At 42.5% G+C, this 22,300-nt stretch overlaps 2 protein-coding genes and 1 pseudogene across 2 annotated transcripts; all 3 read right to left on the bottom strand.

The window, feature by feature from the left end:
- Window positions 1-4,574: 4,574 nt before the first annotated feature.
- On the bottom strand, window positions 4,575-10,097 carry LOC105177503 (uncharacterized). Its single transcript, XM_088885300.1, has 5 exons — window positions 9,937-10,097; window positions 9,607-9,816; window positions 7,795-8,345; window positions 5,358-6,266; window positions 4,575-5,283 (listed from the first exon to the last, which is right to left on the bottom strand). Exons 2-5 carry the CDS (start codon window positions 9,796-9,798, stop codon window positions 5,016-5,018), a joined length of 1,920 nt encoding a protein of 639 aa, XP_088741426.1. The 5' UTR covers window positions 9,799-9,816; window positions 9,937-10,097; the 3' UTR covers window positions 4,575-5,015.
- A 3,222-nt stretch (window positions 10,098-13,319) lies between these two features.
- On the bottom strand, window positions 13,320-13,935 carry LOC105180336 (small nuclear ribonucleoprotein SmD1a pseudogene; annotated as a pseudogene).
- A 318-nt stretch (window positions 13,936-14,253) lies between these two features.
- On the bottom strand, window positions 14,254-14,920 carry LOC110011491 (large ribosomal subunit protein eL34). The gene has a single exon (XM_088884377.1). The coding sequence runs from the start codon at window positions 14,844-14,846 to the stop codon at window positions 14,484-14,486; it is 363 nt and encodes a 120-aa protein (XP_088740503.1). The 5' UTR covers window positions 14,847-14,920; the 3' UTR covers window positions 14,254-14,483.
- Window positions 14,921-22,300: the final 7,380 nt, after the last annotated feature.

Consider the following 22,300-nt stretch of genomic DNA (forward strand, 5'->3'; position numbering starts at 1 on the left):
ATGCTGTCGGATCTTGGTACGCATCATTGGCACCGGTTGTGGGAGATTTGATCTGGAGACATACGAAATGACCAACTCAGACAATGGGTGTGACAACAGCTTTTTTTTAGGGAAACACTTCTCTCCTTGCTGCAGTAGGTTTTGTAGTTCCACTTCCAGAACACGTACTAGGGGATATCAACACCCCTGCTCCCCTCTTGATCCAATAGCCCTGCCTGCTGCAGCCAACCCACTCTTTTGTTAGCAACATTGCCAGTTCATCATCAAGACCATCAACTCTGCCTTTGGGGCTCCCAGGCCAAGGGAGCAATACAATACTCTCACCAGGAGAGCCTCAACACACTCTGCTGAGCACAATGATAAAAGAAGGGATTATGAAGCCACCTCTTCTCGAAGAAATAGAGGGAAACCACGAGGATGGTTGAATACCATCGACCTAACAATGAGCATTTCACTCACTCATCACTAGCCCAATATGGATGCTGATGAGCATAGACAAACACCTTGCTCTGCAGTAGCCCAAAGGTTGGAGGAAGGACCACAACTTCCCAAATCTAAATATTTTTTCAAATACAATAAGGAGTACAAACATGATACCAATAGATGTCGCCAACTGAGATAGGAGGTAGAAAAGTTCATTCAAGCTGGTTGCCGAAAAGACTACATCATACAACTTGGTACACCCAATAGTTGATGCTTATGATCTTCAGGCCAAGTGTGGGCATGTCCTTGGTGTTCACACAACTACATTCTTTGAATGTACTTTGTTCTTCCTGAAGCATGTGCAATAACTCAAAGAAGCAGATAGGCCGACAATGTTTAAATGTGTGATTTTCCCATTTCACCCAAGTCCAACATTAGAATGCCTATTGGGACTTCACTTACATCAGAACATATGAACTCAAGACAAGAAAAGAAAACCCAACAACAACAAGGTAGACATTTCGCAGCAACTTTGCTCTCACTATTCAGTTAGGTTCTAACAAGAGGATAATTAGTAGTGCCAAGTTATAAAAGCAAATGCAGACTATTTACTCATTCTGAAGTGATATTACTTACAATAAACCCACGCTGTAAACTATTTAAATATGTCACATGTTATACTGTAAGGAGAGGACCGATCTCCGGCACACTTACAACTCGTTACACAATTACAGAGATTTATAAATACTTAATATTACAGGCTTTTCCTATAATAAATTACAATCAATCTAAGAAGCAGAAATGCGGAATAATCAGAAGTAGACTAAGTACAGTGAACAAGAAGATAGACGAATTATCGGATATATGGCTTAGGAGCCTTAAGACCCGAAGCCTACAGAGGCCAAAGGCCGCAACCCTTACACGGTTGCTCGAACAACTGATAGACCACAAAGGTTTTCCGAACCACAAAGGTTCACCGGAATCCACAAAGGAATACCACACAGGTTTTAGGAACCACAAAGGTTAGAGGCCACAAAGGCTTTAGCGTATTTCAGAAAAGGGGAAAAGGAGAGAGAGTTTTTCACTTCGTTGACCATGAGCCACAAAGGAGCAGCCATTTATATCGGCTGTCCTTTGATGGCTCATTAACAGCCATTTCTGGAGAACAGACGAACTCAGAAGACAAGGCGGTGAGGGGAGAAACCAAGGAGTCGACTGGGGAAGGAGAAGAGGGGGAGAAGAGCAGTCGAGTAGAAGAAGGGGGAAAATGGTTAGGGTTTGCAGTAGATTATTTATATCTAGGGTCGGCGGGTCAAACCTGGTGGGTCGGGTCTTAGTGGATAGGTGGCCCAAAGGGCCAAAAGTTGTTCGGCCATCCAGAGCAGGGCCCATGTAAATGGTTTGGGCCATTTTTATTTAATACATACATTTAGCAACCATAAGTGGTTTCTTTAGCAACCACACACACTCCTTTTTTCCAATTATATATATGCGATGCGCCTTCCATCCACCACTTTGGTATTTGGCCCCGTGCCTCGCCACTCGGCCCCAGCCAGAAAAAATAAAGGGAAAATTGCATAAAACCCTCCTGTGTTTTTAAAATTTAGCTAAAAACCCCCTGTGTTAAAAGAATAGGCAAAAAACCCCCTATGTTTTCCAAATTGTTGCATACTCTCCCATTCCGTTAGATGAACCCTAACAGCGTTAAATTTTTGCTAAATTGACCGTTATACCCTTCTTATAACAACCATTGATATTTGAATGTAAAAAATAAACGGTCCAGATCTTAAGTCATTTAAATATATTTTTATTTATATTTATTTATATATACATTATATATATCGTATATATATTATATATACTATTTCATTCCGAATCTTCTCTCTATGATTCCATCCTCGTCTGAAAGAATTTTCGACCATGGCTTATACCATTGGAATCCTCTCCTCAAGACGAAGATATCCATACCATTAATTTGAACTTTCATCGACCGGAAAGACTGGGCTTTGAGCACGACCGTCAAAGCTTCTTGGCTTCAATTCGTCGTCGTCCGGATGAATTCTGGCCTGGGACGACCACCAATAGATTCGCCTCGACGTGAAGATTCGAACGAGACCAACCTTTCTCATTTTCATCAAGTTTTTGCTGAGATCCAAAACTTTTAAATTTATTTCTGCCGTGATGTTTGTTGGGTCGATTCGCCGCCGTCTTGACGAATCACGGCCTGAGACTACCACCGTTCGACTCCTCTCATCGAGACGATTCCAATGAGACCAAGATTGCCCATTTTTATCACCGCCGGCGACTCGTCGGCGTCGGAGAAGACGATGGAGAAGAATTAATAAATAAAAATTATTTAATTTATCAAAATTTAAAAATAATAAAAAATAATAATAAAAAATATTAAATGTTTAATTTAAATATATATTAATAATTGAAATATAATATTTTATATAAGTTAAAAAAATGATATAATTTTTAAGTATTTTTGTATTTATTTAGTATATTTTATAAACAAATATTAAAATATATTTAAATTAAATAATAATTTAGTAAAGTATTTAATTTAATAAAATTTTAAAGTAATAAAAAATAGTAAATGCTTAATTTAAATATATATTAATAGTTTTAGTATAATATTATAAAGGTTAAAAAAATTGATATAAATTTTAGGTATTTATATATTTTTTTAGTATATTTTAAAATAAATATTAAAATACATTTAAATTAAATAATAGTTTAATTTGATAAATGATATAACATTTTATAAAAGTTAAGAAAATCTTATATAATTGTAGGATTGTTATATTGATTTAGTATATTTTATAAATAAATATGAAAATATATTAAATTAAATAATAATTTTATTTAATTTGTAATATATGATTTTTATTTATATTCAAACAAAAGGGACAAATTGAAAATTTGCTCACTTAAAATCCTATTTTTGTAGTATGTTTGTGAGGGGATATTTAGTTGTATATATAATGAAGGAGAAGGGTATTTTGGACTATTGTACTATCAAAAAAGCTGAAATAGGATAAAAAAAAAGCCCTACTCTCATTTCCACCGCGTGTACAGCACCTTCCGTCAGTTTTGGACGGAGGGGGTCTTTTTTGCAGGGTTTCAAAATTCACAAGGTCTTTTATGGCTATTTATTTAACATAGGTAAGTTTTGTGCAATTTTAGCATAACACAGGGGGGTATTATGCAATTTTCCCAAAAATAAATATACAAAACCGCACTCCTACTTTACACCCCCAAAAACTATAAATTACAACTTTGTGCCCGATGTTGAGATTTGGCTTCCTGCACCGGTTAATTCACAACACCTATTCCCTTTTTCCCCTGTTTGGCCCCTAGTTTCGGATTCTGCAATTTTAATTACATGTAGGCTTGCTTCGGCATATTGTTGCATAATTAATCATAATATAGTTATTTATGATACAATTAATTAAAAAGAAAGTAATTATAATATATAAACTTGTAATTTCATAATTTATTGTCGAATGTGAATTATAGTTAAATTTCAAAACTAATCAATTCACGAGGATAATGCAAAACATAAAATATTATTTAACAATCATAACAAATAATTGGATAAAAAATAACTACAATAAATAAAAAGTTAAAAATTCTAACTTTTATTAAAATATAGTTTTGATGTAATTTAATTTCAAATATAATTATTGAAAAATAGTGAAAACAACAGAAAACATATATATATATATATATATATATTTAGCATAAATAAGAATAATAATCAATCAATGTAAAAGTCCAACGTCTAATGATGTTTTCTACAATGAACTCCAATACTCTAGACGATGTCATGCTCGAAATTAAGATATGAAGGCATAGGAAAGTACTTGAGATATTTGTCTTATTTGTCAATCAGATAATTGTATTCTTGGTTAATACAATATTATTTTTCGTATTGTGACTTGATACGCATAAAATGGTGGAGTATGTATGTAACACAAATACATAATCCAACCAAAAAAGAATGAGGCACCAAAATGGTGCACTTAATAATAATAATAATAATAATAATAATAATAATAAGGTATAAATATTGAATAGATATAATAATTCAAATGTATGAAAAAGTACAAGATAACTATAAATTATTAACTCATGTGTGCATACTGTGACAGTTAGAATTATTTCTAGTAATATTTTTAATAAAAATATGTTTGACTAATGTACAAGAAATTTTAACTTGAAAAAGAAAAAGAACATCAGATCAAAGTTTCAGCTTTTCTGGAAAAGCCCAAAAATGACTCAAACATGTGACCATAGACATAAGGATCCATTCAGATTCGAACTGCATGATCTCTCGCAGGCAGTAAATACATGGTACCTGTACTTAATACGATGACCGGGCAAGCAGATATAATTAACCAAAATTGAAAACTTCATCCTGTCAGCTTGAAATCCAATGAGCTCTTCCACATCCAATTATCACGCTCAAAAGATATTACTGCATTTTATGTTCAAGCAAACTTCCATTCAAGATACAGACCTCAGCTTCCCTAAGAAAACTCTTCTTTTAATTTCATCTTCGAAAGAAGTTATCTGAACTCTTAAGTCTATTCTTCATTGACTTGCTCGGGGAGATCATGCTGGACGTGTTCACCATCTCCGGTGCCATAATTGATCCACGGTAACATAGACTCAAGTAGAACAGCAAGGGCATTTCGATTTGTAAGGTCACGAGGCGTATGGTTTTCTGGAATGTTATGGAACTGTTCACGGTTCTCAATCTCACCCATTTGGTCAACCATAAAGTCTTGCAAGTTATCAGGTGGCATTGTCGGCATGGAATCAGAGAAATCTGATACCAACAAATGTCCGTACCTAGCAAAGCAAAGAGGAAAAATAAGTACAAATTGTGGCAGCATAGATAAAAGGAAAACTGCAGCTATGCTCACTCATTTTTCTCTGATGGAAAAGCTTCTTTTCTGACACAAGCCCAGTCCTTCACATGACTTCCTTTCTCTTTCAGCATCTCAATCACCGAAAGTGCCGAATCACTTAAGAACTTATGCAGATCAGGCAGCCTCCAAATTATGTAACTCCTCTCAACATAAATCGCAATCAAGTGATCCAGAGATGGACTCCCTGTTTGCTCAGATTGAAAGAAACTATTCTCCAGTAGAGTGGTCCATATCCGATCTTTTAGAGGTACCTTCACCACCAGTTTTTTCAGTACTGATGGGTGAAGCATCAAAGCCTGCTTCATGAGATGGCATGAAGCAGCTTTTCTGATAGCCATTTCTCTATTGTCTAAAAGTTCACGTTTTTCAAGGTAAAATCGGCTAATCGCAAGGGAATAAGAGAAGTTGGGAAATAGCCACAGGGAATTGTCAGACCTATATTCTTCCGCAAACTGTTCTAACCAAGCATATTCCTCTGCTCTCAAAGCATAGTAGTCAATAGAGAGCATAGCACCCATTGGATCATCTGAATCTAAAGAAAGCAAGAACTTACATATTTCAAGGGCAGATCTATGGCAACCACGCCTGTCCATGTTTCTCATGTGAGTAAAAAGTGATGAGAAGAATGGCTTGTTCGAATCATGGATATACTTTAATTGACAGTTCGGCGATGGAGCAAACAGTGGATGCCATGCACATTCCATCGCGTACAGACACTTGGCAATAGCATCAGCTGACATTTGGTGTTCACCCGTGAATTTGAAATAGTCTGCCAACGTTATCAGGGAGTCTATATGATAAGGATGGTTCAACAGAATGCTTGCAATACCATTAAGATCATGTATCGCCTTGGCTGCTTCAAAAGCTCTCTGAGCTTGGGCATATGATGATGAGTGTATGTATCTAAATAACATTAAAGTTATGCAAAATGATCAACCATGCATAATCTATAAGAACCACAGTTTGTATGGAACTGAATTTCACATTTCATAACATGAACCAGCAGCTAGTTAAATAAGCACCAATACAAGGAATCAAACTGAAATTGCTGTCTATTCCTAATGACATTGCAGTCCACAAGGTGGGCCCACCATTGATGTACGTGACTGTAAAAGAAGTTGCAGGCATATACTATAGTGCATAAGATGGCAAGTGTAAACAGATTGGCAAAAGTTTTGTTCCGTTATGTGCCAAAAGACTTATCTTACGTGAAGTGAGATCTAGGCATAGTGTTTCTAACTGTCTCTACTAAGAGAAGTTTATCTACCAATCTACAAGATAATAAGCATAGAAGCTATTCTAGCTCACCACCAATCATTCTTCACTTTCATGTGTTGGTCTTTCCTCTTTCTTTTAACAAATAAAACTCCATTCTTCAACAAACGAGTTACTTTGGAAATAGATTTTGGTGGTTTAGAAGAAGACCAGATATTGCACTACTTTGCAGTACTCGTACTCTGAATTAACAAGAGTATCATGGACACAGAGTTCTGTGATACCGATAAGCAACATATGTAATTTTGAAACAATATCTCAGCCTGCTTTATTCCATGATGGAGTGATGGGCATTTCATAAACAGTAAATTTTAGTTAATCCATACATATCTACCAAAGGACAATAGAAATAGCAGTCATCCAATCCACTTGGTTGTTTCTATTCAACTTATCCAATTACCGCGATCAGTTCTCAGTCCAGTTTTTTAACCTGCGTTGTTTCTATTGGGCTGTGGGTTAGGTCAATTTGCATGATCCCAAACTATATTTAGACTGTACAGTATGTTAGTAATCTACTCAGTTTTATATAAATGTTATACACTCCAAAAAATCTATGCTGCAAGGATACTAATTAAATCAAATTATATTTTGTTTGACAGTTGGACACTTAAGTTGATCACATACGTAGATCCAATCAGGTAGATGCCTTCAGAAACACTTCCAAGATAATGATGAAAGTAAAAAGCATGTTTGCCAGTAATATCCGACAATGAATTCTCCAAGTGAAGAAAATCAAATATGTGAATATCATAATTTGGTTATTCAATAATCTATCATATGACTACAATCTAGTGGTGATCCAACTAATTCAAAGTTTTACGCGAAGTTGAGTTTTAATGCTATGTTTCAGCATGTAATATTACCATCAAACATCATAGATTTAAATGTTTTCTTAAATTACAATATTGATATGTATTTACAGGTTAAATTATTACAATTTTCAGTATATTCAATGTCTTTTTCCATGAAACAAAACAAACCATCCATGTTTAAGAATTTTATCACTAGCCCCCCACAAACTCCTAACTGCCTCTTCCTTAGGTCATGTATCCACCAACTCACAATGCTATAACCACACCCCAACTTACTTGAACCCTTTTTTTTAACAAAGAAGAAAGAGCTGAGGGGGGCATTGACATAAAACCAAGGAACTTACCTGAAATAGTGGACACCATCTTTACTCTCCAGAAGTTCCATGGTTAAAGATCCATCCCAACGAGGCCAATGCTGAGAGGCAGAAACAAGGACAGTCTTTTTGAGATTATGATTACCTCGCCGACCACCACGTATCAGCCTAGAATTTACAGATAACTGGCTTCTTTCATGTGATTTTACCACTCTGGAACCGAATATCCTTCGCAGCTCATTCTCCGCACTAAGAAACTTGGGATCAACTTGTAATATGGAGGAATTGCAATGCTTCTTCGGCGTTCTGTTATCACTATCTTTGTTTACGAACTGTGATGTAGCAGGATAAGGAGCAATCTTTTGGTGACCGGAAGAGCTAGCTCCTAAAGTTAAGCCCTCTAACATCAGTTCAGAAGATATTACTTCATTTTCAGTTCTGGGACATAAATCTTGCATGATTTTCTTCTTCTTTTTCTTTTTCTTTGCCTTAACATTTGGCATCGGAACTGAGTTAACAGCAATGGCAGACTGCTTGCTAGTACCTCGATCAGAAGCCTCACCAGAAATTTTACTTTTTTCCTGCAGGCAACAACCCATATCAATATAAATTTGATACAGGCAGAAAAAATTGCTCAAGATAAACCTAAGCATTTGATACAAGATAAGATAGCATTCTCTAGTATTGCATTATGGGGGCAGCTTGGAAATGCTTATATCAAACCTTCAACTAATTTTTTATGCTCACTGTAGGATGACAGGATCATCTTCATATACTTCAAAAGCGAGACCGCATCAAGTATGATAAACAAATGGGAAGTGTAGAGCAAAAATTGATCTCCCGATCAGGTGTAATGTATATCGAAGAAGTGCTGTGCTGTGCAGCCCAAACTGAAAAAAGTACCAATAAGGTCCACACTCCACATGACTAGGTAGAGGAGTTATGCACCATAGGCTTATCTCTACAGGTTTCTAGAGGGCTTTTGTATCATCATCCCCCAGAGAGACATAATGAAAATTAATATTGATGGGACAAAATGCATCCAAGCAAATGTATCAAAGATCACTTCCAGAGTATTTGGAGAAACAATTGGAGTTCTACTTGATATTTATCATAGGGAAATGTGTACCTAGACATTGTATGAAGAGTAAAAAGAAGTCAATTTTCCATTTTTGGAGACTGAAACATCACCTACCATATCCAAGGGCCCAAGTAGGGTGATTCCTAGTGCATGTTCGCTCAGGCACAATATACAATTAAAATTTCACACTTCTATTTGCATCCTTCAAACTTCAAAGCAGTAACCAACATGGCAAATTGAGCATTACAAGGCGATCGTAGACCAAGTTCAACTTTATAATTGTCCAGACATGAGGGTGCTAGGAGTAGTTTCCAAGAAAATGATTAGTATGGTTGAAAGGGATCATCCTCTCATTAATTAATGTGTTAAACTGGTCTAACTTGCAGTATCATCCACATTTCCTAAGATACTACAATACCTGCTCTAAAGCTTGATCTGTGCCAAGCATGTGTAGGTTGTCCTTCTTGATGAGATTTGGATATTTTGCTGAATTCTAGAGATATGTCTCAGCCCATGGAATCTATAACATTTTGCAGAACTCTAGATATATTGAAAAGGAGTTTATTTAACTTTTGATTAATTTCTTTGCCGAACTGATTCATCACTTCTGGTATTCATAATCAAGGTAATTCCATACCTACTTGTGAGTACCATAGAGACTTTATGGATTGAAGTAGTAAACAACATGATGATTAAGAAAAAAGATCCTTGACTATTTGGTTATAGGGACTATTATGTATTAAAGCAAAGGGAAACAAAACCTGGTCAGAGTGGTGGTGCGAGGAGTGGTCACCGCTGCTATTGTTGTCTTCATCCTCAAGAAGATCAAATGGATTTCGGTTAGGGGAGGAAGAGTTGAGGGATTCTGCATCATCGTCACTATTGAGCTGCTGATGTTGTTGCAGAGCTGCTTCTTTTTCTTTCAGAACCTTTTTCATCAACCGAGCCGACATTCTGCTACGCTCACAGATCTGTTCGAATAGAAATGAATTTCTATGAACTTTACAACAGCAAATCAAATTAGGACATAAGCTAATTATTCGCCGAGAAGATTATTAGCTGAAAAATCCTAAAATCCTCACAAAACTAACCACTCAAATCTACTATCGTCAGCCCCAACACAAGTATCATCCGACGATGACCCAACTGCTGCTTCACGAATTGCCGGAAGGTAAACCGGTAGAGAATGCGCAAATGTTGAAGAAAGTGGCGAGGGAGATAGGCTCCAGAATTTTAGCCTATGTTTATATTTGGGCTGTCTGAGGACATGGCCGAACAAAACTTATATGTTGGGCCGAATTTTGGAAATAAAATTTTTGAATGTCTTTGGTGGTGTAAAAGTGGCCCAAGACATTTTTTATTTGTTTATTCCCCCTGAAACAAAACCACTTGTTAGTGAGGTGAAGGGATTTTCAGGGGCTCCATCGCCATAAATCTTACTAGTTATTAATTCATGCGATATATAATTTTTGAATTAACACTATTTAATATTGATTATTAAATGCTATTTATGATGTATATAAAAGATTTAGTAAAATCATAATGATCAAAAGATGTTCATTAAAATCTTAAAATCACTTGACAATTAGATTGAAAATAAAAATTAACACTGTGATATTTAATTCAATAACTAAATTACATAGTTATTTAGGGTTTAGGGTTTAGGGTTTAGGGTTTAGGGTTTAGGGTTTAGGGTTTAGGGTTTTTTTTTTTTTTTTTTTTAAATTAAACACCCGAAGGTGGGGGAAGCTTTTCGGGGTCCCCATCCCTTCTTCATAGAAAATAAAGCAACGTCAACATTACAATATAAAATCAACAAACCATAAAAGTAGGAGTACTACTCCTTTACATAATTATAGGACATCAACCATTTTGTTTCTTCCACTTTTCTTTGATTCGGTCTGTCTTTATTCGTGGACCGCAGGAAGTACTCCTCTGTTTCATTACTCGAAGTTTTAACTCTGTATTCTTGACCAAGTACTCCGGCAATCTCTCTACGATGAAATCATTTCTAGGCAGTTTGTCCGGGGATGCCAGCTCCAATAATAACTGCTCAACCGAGTCTGCAGGGTTGCAATTGGTAAAGCAAGGTGGATCGCAGATCTTCAATGGCGTGGCATCGATAACCAGAGTCTCCCCCTTATCTGAATTCTCTTGTAAAAGCATGGTAGCATTTCCCACTTGTATCCAATTTCCTTCAGCCATTCTATTTTCCGAATTCTCATCACCCATTTTTCCTTCCTCACAAGAGGTGTTAGCAATATCAACAGAAACAATATTTTCATCCACGCTAGCCATAGAATCAGTTTTGTGTTCAGTTTGGTACCTGGGGTCCTTTGCAGGCTGGTCCATCATCTTTGAGTTCTCACCAGTTTCCTTTGCCACTGCTTTGCCTCGCCCGACCTCTTCAGCAACCTTCTTTCCAGCACGATTGCTCGGCTTCCGGGGGGGTGGTTTAGGAGCATCGCCTTTCGTATAGCAGTCTGAGTCTTGATGCCCAACATGTTTGCACAAAGAGCAGTAGTGCGGGATATCCTCGTACTCAATACGTTGCACAATAATTGTCCCACAAATCTGGATTTGAAAGTTTTCAAGGCGCGGTTTGAGAAGATCCAATTCAATGCATGCCCTTGCCTTGGAGAGCTTGGACTGATTGAGTGTCGCATCGTCAATTTGCAGAGGAGTTCCAATCATGCTCGCCACCGTGAATAGAACTTCCTTGCGGAACAGATGTGCTGGTAGCTCCGGAAAACTAACCCACACCGGTACAATTGATGACTCCTTAGACGGTGTGAAAGTAGGAGTCCACTTGAAGACGCGCATTGGGTACCCCTGAATATACCAAATACGCCGCAGCCACAGACGAGAAAAATCCGCTTCACAAGATAGGGAAATTAAGACATGTCTGGTGTTGAGCATACTAACCGCGAATTTGTTTTTGATGCCCGTTCCAGCGATTAGTTTGTGCAGGATGCTGTATGAGGGTGCTCCATGTGAAAATTTGCCCACGAGTGCAAATTTGAATGGAGCTGCAAGGACTTCGGTCTCATCATCTGTGAATAGCAATGTTGGACCTTTGTCGCCTGTCAAAACTGTACCGATACCGGGCGATGGCAAGTCTACAGGGAAGTATTTGTGCGGTGCCGGTGTTGCAGGTTTCGAGGCCCGTGTTGGTGCAAGGACTTCAGCAAATGTTTTCTTCGGAAAATTCGACGTCGGAATTGAGGAAGACGGGTGCTGAATCTGTTCGGTTGACTGAGTTGACCGGGTCAACTCGGTCAAAGGAGGGTTGACCGTTGACCGAGTCAACTCGGTCAACAATGGCTCAAGGGCAACGGCTGCCGGAGGAGGGGCTGCTGCCGGAGCTCCGACATCGATTTCTGGGCGGACGGGAGGCTTCGCCATGACGAGGCGACTGCAATGGTGTGGCTCCGCCAGCGAACCGACGGCGGACGGCGGCGCAACGGCGGTGCGACGGGCGGCGATCGCGCGAACGGGAGATTTGCAAGAACTCGGCACACAGGTGATGAAACTTGACGAAACTGGTCCCAATCGACTCGCCTTGAGGAGAGGATTCCAACCGTGGTGGTCCGCGACCGTGGGTCGCCGTGACGGCGGCGAATCGACGGCGGAAGTGAGCGGCGGTGGAGGTACAAGCCCATCGTCGTGCGTGCATGAAACCTCAAATTGTTTGAGGGGAATTGTAGTACTCATCGAGACGATCACGATGGTATATGGCACGGCCGGCAACTCGCCGAGAAACGGCCGGATTTTTAGAGAGAAGCCGGCGGCGAAAATGGGGCGATTTGGGCGCGATTTCTGCAGTTTCGTCGGGCGCGTACGGCGGCGTCCGGTGGCCGTTCAGAGCGAGACCACCATGGTTGTGACGGATTTTCAGAGGCGCATCCAATGGTGGTGCGCGTGTGACGTCACTCGCCGGTGGAATTTTCCGGCGACCGGCCGGCGGCGACGCGGCGGCGACACCGCGGAGGAGGAGGAGGTGGGCTCTCTGTTGGTGGTGGTGGTGAGGCTGAGAAGTTGTTCGTTTGGAGGTGGTGGGTGGTAGAAGCGTTAGTGTGTGAAAATCTCACACACTTCTAGTGAGAAGTTGAGAGGATTTGGCAAGTCAAGAATGGGGTGGTTTGGTTTAGGGTTTAGGGTTTAGGGTTTAGGGTTTAGGGTTTAGGGTTTCGGGTTTGGGGTTTCGGGTTTGGGGTTTGGGGTTTGGGGTTTGGGGTTTGGGGTTTGGGGTTTAGGGTTTAGGGTTTAGGGTTTAGGGTTTAGGGTTTAGGGTTTAGGGTTTTTTTTTTTTTTTTTTTTGAACTAAACCAAGATGACATAGTAGTTGATTCATAGTACTTTTTCCCATACAAAAGAGTGACTCATATTTCATCAGGACAGAAACTTAAGCTTAATGGTTCATACACTTGCATCTTAGAAGATAGGTACCACCACACTCACTGCGTTACACAGAGGCATCTAAAAACCTAGCATTCCTAATGAGAGAACTTGAGTCAATCTGGAATATATGCAGTTGAAAGAGTCAGTTGAAAAGTGCCATTAATATTCATTTCTTACATACCCCGAACTCTCAACACAATTTTTTTTTTTTTTTTGTTTTGCATATGGAGGTAGATTCCAAATGTTCCAAATATTGGAATTTGGAAATAACCAAAAAAAAAACTAACGACCACGTCCACGGCCCCGACCACGTCCTCTGCCCCGACCACGACCCAAAGGTCTCCCTGCAGTTGGCTTTTTGGGCTTAACTCTTGGGGTCTCTTCAACAAGCAAAGTTTCAAGATTTAAGCTGTCAGGAAGGATATAGTAGCGAATTGTATTTCCCCTAACGCTCAAATGGTCAAGCGTAATTGGATTCTTTCCTTTTGGTATGAGTTTAACAGTCTTCAAATGTGTATTCATGCTGACATCAACCCCTGTAATGGTTCCATGAACGACAGTGCCGTTCTTGAGTTCAATTGAGACAGTTTCGTTATTTAACTTCATCAAGAATCTTACGAGCTTCATCGTTGCTCGGATCTGGTGGGTAGCTACTGAGTAGCTAGGGCTCCAAAAATTGAAATCTAAAACAATGGTTTAGGGTTTAGGGTTTAGGGTTTAGGGTTTAGGGTTTAGGGTTTAGGGTTTAGGGTTTAGGGTTTAGGGTTTAGGGTTTAGGGTTTAGGGTTTAGGGTTTTTTTTTTTTTTAAAAATTTTTTGAAAATCAATATACTTCCATATATTATTGGGAAACATTGCATCAGCTTGTGAGTTCCTCTAGGTTAACGAGAGTAGACAACAGAAGCCTAGCACAAGTTCCTCCAGCCTCAGAAACAACAGTATGCAGCCAATTCGAAATCAACCAATTAAAACCCACCAACGAAGGAAATACAATGACTTAAAATCAATGAGACCAAAACTTTAAATCACATAAAAGCAATCCAAAGTTAATTGCCATCAACTGGCTGAAAACCCAAAAACCTAGCATCACAGATTTCTCAACAAACCAAGGAAAATCAAAAGTCATATTCCAAAGAATCCCAACAAAATACAGATAGTAGTAAGCTTTTAAACCTCACAATACAATTCCATAATCCTTGGCTAATTTTTTCTGACACTATCTCAGCACCAGTGCACTTTAGCTCTTAGCAGCAAGCTTTTCTTTTGCTTTCTGTATCTTCAAAACCTTCTTCACAATCTTTTGTTCTTCCACCAAAAAAGCTCTAATGATCCTTTCCCTCACAGCACCACCAGACAATACGCCACCATATGGACGGTTGACAGTCCTCCGATTTCTGGATAATCTAGACCTCTTGTACTCAGCAGGTCTCAAGTGAGGAATCCCTTGGATTCTCTTGCCAGTAACAGGGCATTTCGGACCGCTTGCTCTTTTCTTAGTACTCTGGTATACTAGCTTCCCACCGGGTGTTTTGACGACCCGGTGTTGGTTGGATTTCGTGGCATAGCTATGCCGCTTCCTGTACGTCAGCCGCTGCACCATTTCCCACTTCAATCAACTTCTTGGATTCTGGAGTTCTCGGCTTTGGGGTGGCTGAAGCGGTTTAGGGTTTAGGGTTTAGGGTTTAGGGTTTAGGGTTTAGGGTTTAGGGTTTAGGGTTTAGGGTTTAGGGTTTAGGGTTTAGGGTTTAGGATTTAGGGTTTAGGGTTTAGGGTTTAGGGTTTAGGGTTTAGGGTTTAGGGTTTAGGGTTTAGGGTTTAGGGTTTAGGGTTTAGGGTTTAGGGTTTAGGGTTTAGGGTTTAGGGTTTTTTTTTTCAAATTAAACACCCGAAGGTGGGGGTGGCTTTTCGGGGTCCCCATCCCTTCTTCATAGAAAATAAAGCAAAGTCAGCATTACAATATAAAATCAACAAAAACATAAAAGTAGGAGTACTACTCCTTTACATAATTATAGGACATCAACCATTTTGCTTCTTCAACTTTTCCTTGATTCGGTCTGTCTTTATTCTTGGACCGCAGGAAGTACTCCTCTGTTTCATCACTCGAAGTTTTAACTCTGTATTCTTGACCAAGTACTCCGGCAATCTCTCTACGATGAAATCATTTCTAGGCAGTTTGTCCGGGGATGCCAACTCCAATAATAACTGCTCAACCGAGTCTGCAGGGTTGCAATTGGTAAAGCAAGGTGGATCGCAGATCTTCAATGGCGTGGCATCGATAACCAGAGTCTCCCCCTTATCTGAATTCTCTTGTAAAAGCATGGTAGCATTTCCCACTTGTATCCAATTTCCTTCAGCCATTCTATTTTCCGAATTCTCATCACCCATTTTTCCTCCCTCACATGTGGTGTTAGCAATATCAACAGAAACAATATTTTCATCCACGCTAGCCATAGAATCAGTTTTGTGTTCAGTTTGGTACCTGGGGTCCTTTGCAGGCTGGTCCATCATCTTTGAGCTCTCACCAGTTTCCTTTGCCACTGCTTTGCCTCGCCCGACCTCTCCAGCAACCTTCTTTCCAGCACGATTGCTCGGCTTCCGGGGGGGTGGTTTAGGAGCATCGCCTTTCGAATAGCAGTCTGAGTCTTGATGCCCAACATGTTTGCACAAAGAGCAGTAGTGCGGGATATCCTCGTACTCAATACGTTGCACAATAGTTGTCCCACAAATCTGGATTTGAAAGTTTTCAAGGCGCGGTTTGAGAAGATTCAATTCAATGCATGCCCTTGCCTTGGAGAGTTTGGACTGATTGAGTGTCGCATCGTCAATTTGCAGAGGAGTTCCAATCATGCTCGCCACCGTGAATAGAACTTCCTTGCGGAACAGATGTGCTGGTAGCTCCGGAAAACTAACCCACACCGGTACAATTGATGACTCCTTAGACGGTGTGAAAGTAGGAGTCCACTTGAAGACGCGCATTGGGTACCCCTGAATATACCAAATACGCCGCAGCCACAGACGAGAAAAATCCGCTTCACAGGATAGGGAAATTAAGACATGTCTGGTGTTGAGCATACTAACCGTGAATTTGTTTTTGATGCCCGTTCCAGCGATTAGTTTGTGCAGGATGCTGTATGAGGGTGCTCCATGTGAAAATTTGCCCACGAGTGCAAATTTGAATGGAGCTGCAAGGACTTCGGTCTCAGCATCTGTGAATAGCAATGTTGGACCTTTGTCGCCTGTCAAAACTGTACCGATACCGGGCGATGGCAAGTCTGCAGGGAAGTATTTGTGCGGTGCCGGTGTTGCAGTTTTCGAGGCCCGTGTTGGTGCAAGGACTTCAGCAAATGTTTTCTTCGGAAGATTCGACGTCGGAATTGCGGAAGACGGGTGCTGAATCTGTTCGGTTGACTGAGTTGACCGGGTCAACTCGGTCAAAGGAGGGTTGACCGTTGACCGAGTCAACTCGGTCAACAATGGCTCAAGGACGACGGCTGCCGGAGGAGAGGCTGCGGCCGGAGCTCCGATGTCGATTTTTGGGCGGACGGGAGGCTTCTCCATGACGAGGCGATTGCAATGGTGTAGCTCCGCCAGTGAACCGACGGCGGACGGCGGCGGAACGGCGGTGCGACGGGCGGTGATTGCGCGAACGGGAGATTTGCAAGAACTCGGCACACAGGTGATGAAACCTGACGAAACCGGTCCCAATCGACTCGCCTTGAGGAGAGGATTCCAACCGTGGTGGTCCGCGACCGTGGGTCGCAGTGACGGCGGCGAATCGACGGCGGAAGTGATCGGCGGTCGAGGACATAGCCCATCGTCGTGCGTGCATGAAACCTCAAATTGTTTGAGGGGAATTGTAGAGCTCATCAAGCCGATCAAAATGGTATATAACACGGCCGGTAACTCGCCGGGAAACGGCCGGATTTTTAGAGAGAAGCCGGCGGCGAAACAGCGGCGATTTGGGCGCGATTTCTGCAACTTTGACGGGCGCGTACGGTGGCGTCCGGTGGCCGTTCAGAGCGAAACCACCATGGTTGTGACGGGTTCTCAGAGGCGCATCTAGTGGTGGTGCGCGTGTGGCTTCACTCGCCGGTGCAATTTTCCGGCGACCGGCCGGCGGCGGCGCGGCGGTGACGCCGCGGAGGAGAAGGAGGTGGGCTGTCTGTTGGTGGTGGTGGTGAGGCTCAAAAAGTGGTGGTTTGGTGGTGGTTGGTGGTGGAAGATTTAGTGTGTTAAATCTCACACACTTCTAGTGAGAAGTTGAGAGGATTTGGTTTAGGGTTTTTGGGTTTGGTTTAGGGTTTAGGGTTTAGGGTTTAGGGTTTAGGGTTTAGGGTTTAGGGTTTAGGGTTTAGGGTTTAGGGTTTAGGGTTTAGGGTTTAGGGTTTAGGGTTTAGGGTTTAGGGTTTAGGGTTTAGGGTTTAGGGTTTAGGGTTTAGGGTTTAGGGTTTTTTTTTTTCAAATTAAACACCCGAAGGTGGGGGTGGCTTTTCGGGGTCCCCATCCCTTCTTCATAGAAAATAAAGCAAAGTCAGCATTACAATATAAAATCAACAAAAACATAAAAGTAGGAGTACTACTCCTTTACATAATTATAGGACATCAACCATTTTGCTTCTTCAACTTTTCCTTGATTCGGTCTGTCATTATTCTTGGACCGCAGGAAGTACTCCTCTGTTTCATCACTCGAAGTTTTAACTCTGTATTCTTGACCAAGTACTCCGGCAATCTCTCTACGATGAAATCATTTCTAGGCAGTTTGTCCGGGGATGCCAACTCCAATAATAACTGCTCAACCGAGTCTGCAGGGTTGCAATTGGTAAAGCAAGGTGGATCGCAGATCTTCAATGGCGTGGCATCGATAACCAGAGTCTCCCCCTTATCTGAATTCTCTTGTAAAAGCATGGTAGCATTTCCCACTTGTATCCAATTTCCTTCAGCCATTCTATTTTCCGAATTCTCATCACCCATTTTTCCTCCCTCACATGTGGTGTTAGCAATATCAACAGAAACAATATTTTCATCCACGCTAGCCATAGAATCAGTTTTGTGTTCAGTTTGGTACCTGGGGTCCTTTGCAGGCTGGTCCATCATCTTTGAGCTCTCACCAGTTTCCTTTGCCACTACTTTGCCTCGCCCGACCTCTTCAGCAACCTTCTTTCCAGCACGATTGCTCGGCTTCCGGGGGGGTGGTTTAGGAGCATCGCCTTTCGAATAGCAGTCTGAGTCTTGATGCCCAACATGTTTGCACAAAGAGCAGTAGTGCGGGATATCCTCGTACTCAATACGTTGCACAATAGTTGTCCCACAAATCTGGATTTGAAAGTTTTCAAGGCGCGGTTTGAGAAGATCCAATTCAATGCATGCCCTTGCCTTGGAGAGTTTGGACTGATTGAGTGTCGCATCGTCAATTTGCAGAGGAGTTCCAATCATGCTCGCCACCGTGAATAGAACTTCCTTGCGGAACAGATGTGCTGGTAGCTCCGGAAAACTAACCCACACCGGTACAATTGATGACTCCTTAGACGGTGTGAAAGTAGGAGTCCACTTGAAGACGCGCATTGGGTACCCCTGAATATACCAAATACGCCGCAGCCACAGACGAGAAAAATCCGCTTCACAGGATAGGGAAATTAAGACATGTCTGGTGTTGAGCATACTAACCGTGAATTTGTTTTTGATGCCCGTTCCAGCGATTAGTTTGTGCAGGATGCTGTATGAGGGTGCTCCATGTGAAAATTTGCCCACGAGTGCAAATTTGAATGGAGCTGCAAGGACTTCGGTCTCAGCATCTGTGAATAGCAATGTTGGACCTTTGTCGCCTGTCAAAACTGTACCGATACCGGGCGATGGCAAGTCTGCAGGGAAGTATTTGTGCGGTGCCGGTGTTGCAGTTTTCGAGGCCCGTGTTGGTGCAAGGACTTCAGCAAATGTTTTCTTCGGAAGATTCGACGTCGGAATTGCGGAAGACGGGTGCTGAATCTGTTCGGTTGACTGAGTTGACCGGGTCAACTCGGTCAAAGGAGGGTTGACCGTTGACCGAGTCAACTCGGTCAACAATGGCTCAAGGACGACGGCTGCCGGAGGAGAGGCTGCGGCCGGAGCTCCGATGTCGATTTCTGGGCGGACGGGAGGCTTCTCCATGACGAGGCGATTGCAATGGTGTAGCTCCGCCAGTGAACCGACGGCGGACGGCGGCGGAACGGCGGTGCGACGGGCGGTGATTGCGCGAACGGGAGATTTGCAAGAACTCGGCACACAGGTGATGAAACCTGACGAAACCGATCCCAATCGACTCGCCTTGAGGAGAGGATTCCAACCGTGGTGGTCCGCGACCGTGGGTCGCAGTGACGGCGGCGAATCGACGGCGGAAGTGATCGGCGGTCGAGGACATAGCCCATCGTCGTGCGTGCATGAAACCTCAAATTGTTTGAGGGGAATTGTAGAGCTCATCAAGCCGATCAAAATGGTATATAACACGGCCGGTAACTCGCCGGGAAACGGCCGGATTATTAGAGAGAAGCCGGCGGCGAAACAGCGGCGATTTGGGCGCGATTTCTGCAACTTTGACGGGCGCGTACGGTGGCGTCCGGTGGCCGTTCAGAGCGAAACCACCATGGTTGTGACGGGTTCTCAGAGGCGCATCTAGTGGTGGTGCGCGTGTGGCTTCACTCGCCGGTGCAATTTTCCGGCGACCGGCCGGCGGCGGCGCGGCGGTGACGCCGCGGAGGAGAAGGAGGTGGGCTGTCTGTTGGTGGTGGTGGTGAGGCTCAAAAAGTGGTGGTTTGGTGGTGGTTGGTGGTGGAAGATTTAGTGTGTTAAATCTCACACACTTCTAGTGAGAAGTTGAGAGGATTTGGTTTAGGGTTTTTGGGTTTGGTTTAGGGTTTAGGGTTTAGGGTTTAGGGTTTAGGGTTTAGGGTTTAGGGTTTAGGGTTTAGGGTTTAGGGTTTAGGGTTTAGGGTTTAGGGTTTAGGGTTTAGGGTTTAGGGTTTAGGGTTTAGGGTTTAGGGCTTAGGGCTTAGGGCTTAGGGCTTAGGGCTTAGGGCTTAGGGCTTAGGGCTTAGGGCTTAGGGCTTAGGGCTTAGGGCTTAGGGCTTAGGGCTTAGGGCTTAGGGCTTAGGGCTTAGGGTTTAGGGTTTAGGGTTTAGGGTTTAGGGTTTAGGGTTTAGGGTTTAGGGTTTAGGGTTTTTTTTTTTCAAATTAAACACCCGAAGGTGGGGGTGGCTTTTCGGGGTCCCCATCCCTTCTTCATAGAAAATAAAGCAAAGTCAGCATTACAATATAAAATCAACAAAAACATAAAAGTAGGAGTACTACTCCTTTACATAATTATAGGACATCAACCATTTTGCTTCTTCAACTTTTCCTTGATTCGGTCTGTCTTTATTCTTGGACCGCAGGAAGTACTCCTCTGTTTCATCACTCGAAGTTTTAACTCTGTATTCTTGACCAAGTACTCCGGCAATCTCTCTACGATGAAATCATTTCTAGGCAGTTTGTCCGGGGATGCCAACTCCAATAATAACTGCTCAACCGAGTCTGCAGGGTTGCAATTGGTAAAGCAAGGTGGATCGCAGATCTTCAATGGCGTGGCATCGATAACCAGAGTCTCCCCCTTATCTGAATTCTCTTGTAAAAGCATGGTAGCATTTCCCACTTGTATCCAATTTCCTTCAGCCATTCTATTTTCCGAATTCTCATCACCCATTTTTCCTCCCTCACATGTGGTGTTAGCAATATCAACAGAAACAATATTTTCATCCACGCTAGCCATAGAATCAGTTTTGTGTTCAGTTTGGTACCTGGGGTCCTTTGCAGGCTGGTCCATCATCTTTGAGCTCTCACCAGTTTCCTTTGCCACTACTTTGCCTCGCCCGACCTCTCCAGCAACCTTCTTTCCAGCACGATTGCTCGGCTTCCGGGGGGGTGGTTTAGGAGCATCGCCTTTCGAATAGCAGTCTGAGTCTTGATGCCCAACATGTTTGCACAAAGAGCAGTAGTGCGGGATATCCTCGTACTCAATACGTTGCACAATAGTTGTCCCACAAATCTGGATTTGAAAGTTTTCAAGGCGCGGTTTGAGAAGATCCAATTCAATGCATGCCTTTGCCTTGGAGAGTTTGGACTGATTGAGTGTCGCATCGTCAATTTGCAGAGGAGTTCCAATCATGCTCGCCACCGTGAATAGAACTTCCTTGCGGAACAGATGTGCTGGTAGCTCCGGAAAACTAACCCACACCGGTACAATTGATGACTCCTTAGACGGTGTGAAAGTAGGAGTCCACTTGAAGACGCGCATTGGGTACCCCTGAATATACCAAATACGCCGCAGCCACAGACGAGAAAAATCCGCTTCACAGGATAGGGAAATTAAGACATGTCTGGTGTTGAGCATACTAACCGTGAATTTGTTTTTGATGCCCGTTCCAGCGATTAGTTTGTGCAGGATGCTGTATGAGGGTGCTCCATGTGAAAATTTGCCCACGAGTGCAAATTTGAATGGAGCTGCAAGGACTTCGGTCTCAGCATCTGTGAATAGCAATGTTGGACCTTTGTCGCCTGTCAAAACTGTACCGATACCGGGCGATGGCAAGTCTGCAGGGAAGTATTTGTGCGGTGCCGGTGTTGCAGTTTTCGAGGCCCGTGTTGGTGCAAGGACTTCAGCAAATGTTTTCTTCGGAAGATTCGACGTCGGAATTGCGGAAGACGGGTGCTGAATCTGTTCGGTTGACTGAGTTGACCGGGTCAACTCGGTCAAAGGAGGGTTGACCGTTGACCGAGTCAACTCGGTCAACAATGGCTCAAGGACGACGGCTGCCGGAGGAGAGGCTGCGGCCGGAGCTCCGATGTCGATTTCTGGGCGGACGGGAGGCTTCTCCATGACGAGGCGATTGCAATGGTGTAGCTCCGCCAGTGAACCGACGGCGGACGGCGGCGGAACGGCGGTGCGACGGGCGGTGATTGCGCGAACGGGAGATTTGCAAGAACTCGGCACACAGGTGATGAAACCTGACGAAACCGATCCCAATCGACTCGCCTTGAGGAGAGGAT

The sequence above is a fragment of the Sesamum indicum genome, linkage group LG9 (assembly GCF_026168435.1).
Source record: "Sesamum indicum cultivar Baizhima isolate 11 linkage group LG9, ASM2616843v1, whole genome shotgun sequence".
Lineage (NCBI taxonomy): Eukaryota > Viridiplantae > Streptophyta > Magnoliopsida > Lamiales > Pedaliaceae > Sesamum > Sesamum indicum.